Below are 11,486 nucleotides of genomic sequence, written 5' to 3'. Positions count from 1 at the left end.
CCCTCATCTACAAAGTGGGCGTAATAATGTTGACCTCTTGGGGCTGTTGAACACTTGATGAAGTAATAAACAAGTGAGGTTGGTATTATCTGCCTAGTTGAATATAGAAAGGATGGAAGAGAGCATAATAATGGAAATGATGATTTATGGTAGCCAGATGGGCTGGACCTGAGGGTTGCCTTGTGGATGGGCTGGCATAAATGCCCTGGCTGATTTGAATGCTCCGCCTTGGCCTCCTTAGCCAAAGGGGTGTTGATTGAGCTTTGCCATGACTCATTCCATGGGCGTCTGGTTCCATCTCCTCACCAAGGCTGTGCCAAGGGTGTGTCCCTCCCATCACGAGGTTTCTTGAGCGACAGAAAACTGGCTTGCAATAAAGGGCCAGATGGCTGTGCTGCTCAATTTATACACAGGCCTCTCTGGAGATACACTGTCAGCCCCTTCTCCAAGATAACACGTGGACCTGTCTTCGGTGCCTAGCCCTGTTGGCAGTTAGCAGAGTGGCAAGACTTGGCCTGGCTTTGAGGAAACAGCCATTTCTCAAATCAGTAAGTGATTTGGCAGATTCTAGCTTTCTCTCTCTCTCCCCTCTCCTCCCCTCTTTTTCTCTTCTTTCTTCTCTCTCTTTTATTCTCTCCCTCTCCCTGCATAAACAGATGGCCTGGCCAGTTTTGGCAGAACTAAAGAAATTTCCATCCATCTATTTATCCATCAATCCATCCATCCATCCATCCTTTCTTTATTTGTTCATTTATTTATTATTTTTTAACTCAACAAATTTCCTTGGATACTACTTCTATGCCCATTCCCATACTGGTGACCCTGATGGAGACAGAGATTAAGAAATTAGACTTTTGGTCCTAAAAATTGAGCTGCCAGTTCAGCCACTAGAATAAGAATCTAAAGCACTACTGTCACATAAGTATAAACATGCAGGACTCTGAGAGTCTAGTGAAGGGAGAGGTGACTTCCAATGGGTTAACAGGGATCATAAAACCTCCCTTGCTGTGTCATTGCTGTAAGGCATCTAGTGCTCTTTCATGGTCCTTTTCCAATGGGAAAAATGAGTCTTGGAGAGAAGAATAAGATGCTCAAGTTCACACAGCTGGGAAGGGGCAGGGGAAAGACTTCATTCCGGTTCCATTCTTCATTCCATTCCATTCTTCATTCCGGTTCATTCTGGCTCCAGAACCCATACCCTTTTGACTTTCTTTCTCACTTTTTGGTTCCTCTTTCCTCACGGCACTAGCTCGTGTGTGTGTGTGTGTGTGTGTGTGTGTAAGAGAACAAGAGAGATTTTTTAACATGTTATCTTTAAGTAATCTCTACATCCAACATGGGGCTCAAACATATAACCCCAGGATCAAGAGTCATGCATTCCACCAACTGAGGCAACCAGGCATCCTAAGAACAAGAGAGATTTAATATTCATTTCTGTCACAGACTAGAGCTACATGAGGATAGGGAGCATGTCCATCTTACACAGTTTATTCTTGGTGCCTGGCAAATAATAGGCACCCAGAAAATACTTGACAGATAGATAGATATATGGATGGGTACATGGATGGATGAGTAGATGGCAGGGGGAAGGCATAGTAGACATGAAGCTATCCAAATTGGCAGAGAAGGATCTTGACTAGTAAAAACATATTTCGGGCTGAAGAGGAAGTATAAAAAAAAAAAAAAAAGCAAGGAGATGGGAAAACTCCAAGAATATGGGAAAAGTCATTCTGTTCATCCGTAGAGTAAAACAGAACTCAGAAACGAGAATGAAGAACTCAGGCAGATTTTCAGGCTCAAGTAGAGGAAGGAGGTGGATTGATCTGTTTGGATTAGAGACACAGTAGAACAGTTCCAAAGCAATATTCCCCACTTTGATGACATTCTCATGGTAAACTCAATCCCAAAGTATCTCCTTGTTGATGTCTCCCCAGCTGGTCAGTTCTGGGCAGCATAGAGGAGGACATGGGGCTGCTTTCCTCTTCATCAGTCCAGGTCCTTTGTTAGGGGGGCCAGGCAGTCCAGTCTGTCACAAGCTGGTGAGTATCCTGAGGGAAGGATAGGGGAAATTTCAGGGGGATGTCATTTTAGGGTGGGCCTAGCAGGAGTTCTGGGAGCATCCAAGGACAGAAGACACCACTGGAGTGTCACACTAGAGAAGCCATGTTTCACAGACTATCATCTCTTCTCCAGGTCTGACCATGAACCAATGAACCAAGTCCCCACCACTGGGTTTCTACTCAGTCACAAAAATCCAGATAGACAAACTAATCTGTTTCTTGAGCCCCTCTGCCTTCACTTGGAGACCTTTAAACTATCTTCTCTTGACCCCCCAGGATCAACCAAGAGTGCTGAGAGACGGACTGAGAATCAGAGGAAACATGAGCAATCCTCAGCCTTTGGAGGAGGTGGGCTGGGTGCAGTTTGGGGGAGAGGGGTGGGAGAATCTGGATAGAGTGAAGGTGAGGAACTTAATATTTCAGAGATAGTGGAGAAGGTGAAAAATCATGATGCAGGTTCAGAGCTGGAAGGTGCATTGTAATCATTCAGATGGAGAAAAAAACAGATATGGAAACCAAGCTGGGGTGGGGGGGGCCTGCTATATCTGTCTCAACAATCAAATTCTTATCACTATGGTTGACAGTGAGATAAGACAAGATAAGAAAAGAAATTTTGAACCCAATATCCTTTTTCCTCAGGACAAGGTAGGATCTTAGCAATAGCTTCAGAAATTCTGAGACCTCTTTAAGTGAGAGAGTGATGCACGGAATACTCTTGGGAAGGACGGAAAGAGAGACAAAGCCACCAGTGTGATAGCTAGAAAGGACCCTCACAATCCCCCGTAAATATTCCCATTGTCTATGTTTGAAAACTGAGACTCAGCAGTGATGCCCAAGTTTGCACAGAGCTAAAACAGAGTCAGATCCCAGTTAATTCGCCAGATTTGACAAATAAAAATAAAGGATATCCATTCAAATTGGAATTTCACATTGACAACAAATAATCTTATAGTATAAGTATATTCCATGTACTATTTGGGACATACTCATACAAAAAACAAAAACACCTTTTTTATTTGAAATTTGAATATAACTGGGCATCCTGTATTTTACCCAACCACCCAAACCCCAGGCCTCTTTGGACCACATCTTCTGCTTTACCTTGACTTCCTTATCCCTTTGATGATTTTTGTCAACTCTTGGCCCAGGAGGCATACGACATGTCAGGCGCCCGCTTAGCCCTGACACTGTGCGTCACCAAAGCCCGGGAAGGCTCAGAGGCAGACCTGGATGCTCTGGAACGCATGTTCCAGCAGCTGGGGTTTGAGAGCACCATGAAGAGAGACCCCACCGCCCAGGTATTGTGCTGTCAGCCCCAGACCAATAAGGGAGGGGACTGGCCCAGAAGGTGGGCTCTGGGGCCACACCTGAATCTGGCCATTCCTCTCTAGCAATTCCAGGAAGAGCTGGACAAATTTCAGCAGGCCATGGATGCCAGGGATGACTTCATCAGCTGTGCTTTTGTGGTGCTCATGGCACATGGGCTGGAAGGTCGCCTCAAAGGGGAGGACGGAGAAATGGTGGAGCTGGAAGACCTCTTCAAGGTTCTGAACAACAAGAATTGCCGGGCCCTAAGAGCCAAGCCTAAGGTGTACATCGTGCAGGCCTGTCGAGGAGGTGGGGACAAAGCCAAGAACACAGAGTTTGTGTTCCTCATCCAGTTTCACCCTAGCTCCAGAGCGTCATCTAAGCCTTGGTTTGCCAGGCTGTCTTAGGTTGACCTCCTTTCCCCATCTTTTTCTCTAACTTTGCCTTTTCCTCTTCTTGATGTTTCAGAACAAAGGGACCCCGGTGAAACAGTAAGTGGAGACGATATTGTGATGATCACAAAGGACAATCCTCAAACCATCCCAACATACACGGACATCCTCCATGTCTACTCCACCGTGGAGGGTATGAGCTCCTAGATGACACAGGGTGGCCTTCTGCTCCCCCTCCTTGCCCACCACTCCTGACCCCTGAGACACTCCTCCAGGACCCACTGTCTAACAGGGCCTCTTGCACCACACATACCCCAACCTTCCCACTCCCATCAGAGCTCTTCTGAGCCCTCTTCTCTGGAACCCTTAGGATATATCGCATACAGACATGACAAAGAGGGCTCCTGCTTCATCCAGACCCTTGTTGATGTGTTCACAGAGAGGAAAGGACCCATCCTGGAGCTACTGACAGAGGTGAGTTGGGGACATGGTACCTGAAACCCTCACACAGCCTGAGCAAGAAGGCTAAGTCTCTTCCAAAACTTTCTGCATTTTCCCCTTCTCCTGCCCCCAGCCCCAAGTCCAACATAGGTCCCAACACAGAAACTAGAATAACCATGTCCTAGGGATGAGTTTCCCTTATGCAGGAAATTCCAAAGCCAGGGTATGTGAGATAATTTAGATGAAATATAGATAAATTTCTGTAAAAAAAAAAAATCCATAGTTTTAGCCTTTGGTTGAACAAACTTTGTCTTCTTCTAATGATTAGGTGCTTTTTCTGGTGGATTAGAAAAAACATAACAATGATGTCCAATATGTCCAACCAATGATTCCATAGAGATTATGGCATAGGAAGAGGTAATAGGGGATCCCTGGGTGGCTCAGCGGTTTAGTGTTTGCCTTTGGCCCAGGGCATGACCCTGGAGTCCTGGGAACAAGTCCCACATAGGGCTCCCTGCATGGAGCCTGCTTCTCCCTCTGCCTGTGTCTCTGTATCTCTCTCTGTCTCTGTCTCTCTCTGTCTCATGAATAAGTAAATAAAATCTTTTTAAAAAAAAGGAAGAGGCAATAAAGGTCTCCCATTTTAGGAAATGGAGACCTACCTCTCTTGTTCTCTAACCTTCTCCCTATAAGCCCACCATACCAGCTCCCCTAGGGACCTAACCCCAAGCTGACTACACCTCTTGCTGCAGGTGACCCGGCGGATGGCAGAAGCAGAATTGGTTCAGGAAGGAAAACCAAGGAAAGTGAATCCTGAAATCCAAAGCACCCTTCGGAAACGGCTCTATCTGCAGTAAAAGTAGAAAGGGCAGGGAAGGCTATCTTTCAAGGGCTCTCTCTGCCACACAAATATTTAGAGGCAGTTCTCACCACTCCCCTAAAATCTTGTCTTCCCAAAGCCAAATGTTACCCAGTTCCTCTTTCATTACACCCCTCATACAAGTCCTCTTTCTATCTGTCCCTGCCCTTCTTAAAGCAAGCCAGCCACAGCATAGTACAAGGCATAGCAGTAACGTGAACATTCACCTCCCTCAGACTGGAATCTCTACCTTTATTAATACAACCTAAGAGTATATCCACTGTTCCTATCTTCAACTGAAACCCTTTTCTTTCTTTTATTAATTATACCTATGCAAATGTAACTGGATAAAGCTCAAGATTTTCCACTGATATACCAACACCCATGCACCACCTCCCACCCCAATCAAAATTTCACTGGATCCTGAATTTCACTTGGAGTTATAACCTTCTTCTGAGAACCATATCCATTTCCATCTCCCAGAGACTCCCTCCCAAACCCTAGAAAATCAGTAAAGCAAGAATCATTCTTTCTTTCCAAGACTCCTCTTCCTTGGCAAGCTGGTACCTTGACATCATTCTCCTTTTAGCTCATGGGCTCTCTTTGGCTAATGGAGCTGTTTCATCTTTTTCTGAGTCTCTCCCTACTAACTGATCCTACCCAAGGCCCTGGACTCTGCCTTCTTTCCAAGAAAATCCATCCATTTATTTCTTCTCAAGGCTTCAGCTTTTAACCACTCTGAATCAGAATATGTTGAACCCATGGCTAATTCTCTAGTGTCACTCTGCTATTTTGCAGACAATGTGATAGAGACCCAAAGAGGTTTAAAGGCTTGTCAAATGCCACATAGCAGGGTGCCTGTGTGGCTCAGTTGGTTAAGCGATACCCAGCAGTCAAGGCTACCCCTGTGGGATTGGGCATTGGGTTGGAATTTGAACCAAATGTGTTGCCTTCCAAGTCTATGATTCATGTCTCCCCATTTCCAGCCTTGATCCTTCCCCACTGAAATAACCTGTGGGCCTATCTGCCATCATTGAAAATTCATGGCTAATGATGAGTCTTTCTCCCCAGTTCCTCTTTCAAGTAGCACCCTCATCCTCAGACCACAGGTTCAGAATTCTGCAGTTATCTATGACTCCCTTCTTCTTATCTCCTTTCAAATGCTACCAAGCACTGTGTTCAGCATAGCCTGACTTTGAACAATTCTCACATCTGTCTTCCCTTCCCTTACATGTTACTCTTCAGGCTCAAGTCCTGTCCTCTATGTCTACATCTTTGCACTATCTTCCTTCCTCGCCTCTCTGCCTGCCCATTTCATCCCTCCTCTGACCACCATGTGCAACTCTTGACCTACCTAGAACATTCAAGCACACACAACAGTACCCCACATTGAGCACTGGGTGTTATTCTGTATGTTGGCAAATTGAACACCAATAAAAAATTTATTATTTAAAAAAAAGATATCAAGATCAAACTCCACATCTTGATTTCTCGCATCCTTATAATTCCCCCTGTACCAGCAATCAGCTAAACTCATCTCCTACCTCCCCAACTGTGAATTCACTCTTCCAACAGCATTAATGTCTTCTTACTCACTCCTGCCTCTGAGGCTTTGCTTGTCACCATTTCCCCAAGCTGGGATGCCCTTTCTCTCACTACTTCCTACCCATATGTATTCCAAAGAACCACCCCCAGTATTCTTCCTAATTGATTCTCCACTCTCACCCAGGATGAGACACTGATGATTACAGGATTGAGGGCAGAAACAAGCCTTGGATCAACATAATGGATGTTCAATAAACAGTTGTCAAACTTTAAAAGTATGTATTGGAATCTGCTCTGTGCTTAAAACATAAGGCTAATGTTAAAAGCATTATGGATTTAGTTTGTTTTTCCCAATGGTCACTGCATCCTGGACATGTCTATCATGAGCAGTGAATCAGGAGCCTTATCCCATCTCTTTCATAAAGGCAGATGTGTAGGAGATTTGTTAAGTTAGAGGCCACACTTCCATTTCAAACTGTTATATTTTACATAATCATGTCATCTCCAGAATGTTCCTGAGGAAGTATCCAGACACAGAACTGTAGCTTTTCAGGACCATTAGGGACCTTGAAGATCAGCTAGTTACAGGATCATAAATATTTAGCAAGAGTGCCATGTCACTCTTACCCAGGTGCCCACAGCAGACATGACTAATCAATCACACCTTTCCCACTGAATTTGGGTGTAGCCTCAAAGTATTTCTCCCCTTAACGCTTCAGGAAACATAATCATATGGGACTTATCTAGAGTCACCAAGTTCTTAAGTAGCAAACTCAAGTCTCCTCATTCTATGGTGCAATAATAACCATGGCAGCAGTGAGGGCTTTATCCATGGGACTGGCATAGCAAGTGACTGAGGCAGGGTTAAGTACACAGGGCCAAGTAGATCTGGGATGATGCATATACTGAGTCCCATACACCCATTCAAATGAAAACCTGTGGTTTAAACACCCAATGATTCCAGAGTTTCCAAATAAACAGTGGTCAGCAAACTATGCCTCACTTGCCAAATCCAGTCTGCAACCTGTTTTTATAAACAAAGCTTTATTGGCACACAGTTATGCTCACTCATTTACACATTATCAATGGCTCCTTTTATCCAAAAAATGGCAGGTGTAAGTAGTTACAACAAACAACGTATTTACTATCCAGACCCTTTCAGAAGTGTGCCAGCTCCTGCCATAATGTCCTTTCAACAAATTCCCATTTTGCTAAAGTCAGTCAGGGTTGTTCATCACCCAAAACCATACCCACACAATAGGTGACAGCATGGAACCAATGGCTTAATTCTTCAAAACTCCTGATTAAGAATTCTCCCCCGCCCCCAAGGTATTTGCTAAGGATTTGAAAGTGTGTCCTGAAAGATTATTACTGAGTATAAAGGGCAGATCCAGGTTTTGTAGGACCTGTACAATTGTTGTGGGAGGAGCTCCTCCCTAAGAAAAATATAAAAATACCAACACAGAATTAGTACAGCTGTATGAGTGCATTGTCAGGTCTCTTCCAAGGCATTGGAGGGGCCCATGAAAGTGTGATACCTGCAGCTTATGCTGTGCCAGCTTCACAGAAAACCCACTTCTGTCCACCACCTGTTCTCTAAGCCATTCTTTAACAGCAGCAAGGATGATCATTTAAAAATGAAAATCTGACCTGGGGTGCCTGGGTGGTTCAGTCAGTTAAGTATCTGACTCCTGAGCTCAGCTCAGGTCTTGGTGAGTTCAAGCCCCACTCTGGGCTCCACACCCAGCAAGGAGCCTGCTTTTTAAAAAAATGAAAATCTGACTTGCAATGCAACTTCCTAAAATCTTCCAGTGGTTTCCCACAACCCTTTGAGTAAGGAAAACAGTCTTAATTTGACTGCTAGGTCCCATGTTCTCATCTCTATCCCATCTCTCTTTCTTCCCCCAATCACTTTGGCCTTCCATTCCCCCCTCCCCCAAAAAAATAGGCTCTTTCTCACCTCAGATCTCTCTGCCTAGATCATTCTTCCCAACTACCACTTTATCCTTCATATCACAGTTCAAATATCCTTTCTTCAGGGAAGTCTTGTCCATCACCCCAGACAAAATCAATGTTTATAGTTCTTTGTAAACTTTTTCTTCAAACCACAAGTCACACTAAAATCTACAATTAATGGATCCAAGACTAGACTTCAGGTGTCATAAGGCAATGTGTTTCAGGGGTCATTTGTTATTGCAGCATAACTTAACTTATGCTGACTGATATATCAGGCAAGGTTGAAGGCCTAAAGTGAAGGATCCAGGTTAAAAGTGCACATTATAATGAAAGATGCTCTGAGGTTCCTAGAAGCCAAATAGGAAACTCAAAGAATCCAAGAGATAAAAACAAATCCACTTCCTGTATCCATGAATACATTAAACCATATTAAAAGTGTATTCTCTTAATCACCTCACAATATACATCTATATCAAATTATGTTGTATACCTTAAACTTAAACAGTGATACATCAATTATATCTCAATAAAGCTGAAAAATTTTTAATAATTTTTTTATTTTTAAAAAGCATATCTACTAACAAGGGAAGCACAAGGAACAAACACCTAAGCCATTTCAAAGGCCTCCTCCAGTTCACCATAAGACATGAGAAAAGTGATGGGATATCTATCCTACCGAATTTGGAATACAAACTGGTCTGCCTTCATTCTGATTGACTAGGTTATTTGGGGGATAAAATGTGTCTGCTGTTTTTGAAGTTGTTCTTACAGATGATCAATTATAGGAAATGAGGTCATCCTCATTTTGGCCAATTAAATAAGCCAATCACCCTCCTGCTATACTTCCTTGCCCACAGTCCACACCCACAGCTTCAAGGCAAGCTCCTTATGCCCATGTGGTTTCCTGTTATGTTCTGACAGCATGATATACAAGAGGAAGATAGGAACAAGGAATGATACATGACTTGAATCTTCTGGTTTTGGTGGCCAGCAATATCAGATCATTCCAGTTTCTAACTTTTTTGCTCCACATGCAGAACGAGCATCATCATGCCCCCTGACATATACCACCACCAGTTGATCAGCAACCTCTCCTCAGAGCTATGGATACCAGATCCACATGATACCCCTCTCTCCCTCCTCTAAGCTTCTGGGATCTGATACCTTCAGCTCTTCCCTTTGTTTCCAGGCTAGGCTGGTCAACTGAGTCCCACAGGATCGCTCTCTGTTTTAACTATAGTATTAGATTGCCTTTTCTGTCCTCCACTAACTGTTCAATTTCCATATTGAGTTCTTTCTGTTAAAATACCTTGAGTGTTTCTATACATGGATGAACCTTGAAAGTATTATGCTAAGTGAAATAACCCATACACAAAAGGACCAGTATTATATGATTCCACTTATATGCAGTACCCCAAATAGGCAAATTCACAGAGAGGAAATGTAGATCAGGGTCACCAGAGTGAGGCTTGAGCTCACCAAGACCTGAGCTGAGCTCAGGAGTCAGTGGCTCAGTCAGCTAAGCATCCGACTCTTGATCTCAGCTCAGGTCTTGATCTCAGGGTTATGAGTTCAAGCTCTGCATTGGACCCCATGGTGGGTGTGGAGCCTACTTAAAAAATAAAAATAATAATCAGCACTGGGTGTTATATGCAACTGGTGAATCACTAAACTCTACCTCTGAAACTAACACACTATATGTTAACTAATTGATTTTAAATTTAAGAAAATAAAAATAATAAAATAAGATAAAAATAATTTTTTAAAAAGAGATGGAATGTAAATTACAGATTGTCAGGGGCTGGAGTCATGGGGGAATGAGGGTCTATTGTTTGATGATTACATAGTTTCTGTTTGGGATGAAAAAAACGTTTTAGAAATAGTGATATTAGTTGTACATCATGAATGTAATTCAACCCACTAAACTGTACACTGAAAAATGGCTAAAATGTTATACATATATTACAACAACTATTTTTTAAAAATTAAAAATATAACATACCTAAAAGCAATGAATTATAACACTTTAAATGGTAAATTGTATGGCATGTGAATTATATCTCATAAAATTGTTAAAAAAAAAAAAAAAACCTAGAGTGCTTGGCAGTGAAGAAAACTAACCAAGTGAAGAGGGTGTTCATGTAGATTTCATGTACCCTCTGAAATGATATGATAAAAGCAGTGCTTCACCTCTGAGGTATTTTTTCCAAAATCCATATCCCCAATCTAATCTTGGGGAGAATATCAGACAAACTCAGGTTTGTTGACATCCTATGGGCTGCCCAAACAGTCATCCTCAAGACTGTCAAGGTCATGAAAAACAAGGAAAGACTGAGAAACTGTCACAGGGAGTGGAGAGACTTGACAATTAAACAATGTGATACCCTATGCCAGAGCTTGGAACAGAAAGAGGACAATGTCAGAAAAACTGGTCAAATCTAAATAAAGTCTTGAGTCTCATTTTTAAAAAATAAATAAATGGAGTATTCCATAACACCATGCTAATGAAAAAACTTCAGACAAATCTAAAAGAAGGGACATTTTACAAAATATCTGACCAATAACACTCTTTAAAACTGTCAAGGTCATGAAAGAGAAGACCAAACAGAGAAATCATCATAGATCAGAGGAGACTAAGCAAACAAAATCATAAATGCAATGGGTATCCTGCATTGGATCAGAAAAAGGACATGTGTGGGTAAATTGGTGAATTCTAAATAAAGTCGGTAGTACTGCGTCAATGTTAGTTTTAACAAATGCATCCAGGTTACATAAGATGTTACCATTAAGGGAATAGAATACAAACTCTCTGTATTACTTTTGAAACTTTTTTGTAAATCTAAAAGTATTCCAAAACTAAGAGTTTATTGAACACAGACAAAAATCATAACTGGACTAGTTTTTGTTTCCCTAACTTAACCCTGA

The 11,486-nt window shown here is 42.5% G+C and overlaps 1 protein-coding gene across 2 annotated transcripts; it reads left to right on the top strand.

Annotated features, from left to right (window-relative positions):
* The first annotated feature begins 293 nt into the window (after positions 1-293).
* Positions 294-6,883, top strand: CASP14 (caspase 14). 2 transcript variants are annotated; one of them, XM_049098346.1, is made up of 7 exons: positions 294-548; positions 2,337-2,408; positions 3,209-3,358; positions 3,452-3,677; positions 3,837-3,953; positions 4,131-4,234; positions 4,954-6,883. In XM_049098346.1, exons 2-7 carry the CDS (start codon positions 2,382-2,384, stop codon positions 5,056-5,058), a joined length of 729 nt encoding a protein of 242 aa, XP_048954303.1. In that variant the 5' UTR covers positions 294-548; positions 2,337-2,381; the 3' UTR covers positions 5,059-6,883. The 2 variants fall into 2 exon arrangements, with proteins under 2 accessions (XP_048954303.1, XP_048954304.1); XM_049098347.1 differs by lacking the exon at positions 294-548 and having other exon boundaries at positions 3,133-3,358.
* Positions 6,884-11,486: the final 4,603 nt, after the last annotated feature.

Source organism: Canis lupus, chromosome 20, assembly GCF_003254725.2.
Source record: "Canis lupus dingo isolate Sandy chromosome 20, ASM325472v2, whole genome shotgun sequence".
NCBI classification, from domain to species: Eukaryota; Metazoa; Chordata; class Mammalia; order Carnivora; family Canidae; genus Canis; species Canis lupus.
Note: the sequence above shows the minus strand (reverse complement) of the source record. Positions and strands in the feature narration are given on the sequence as shown.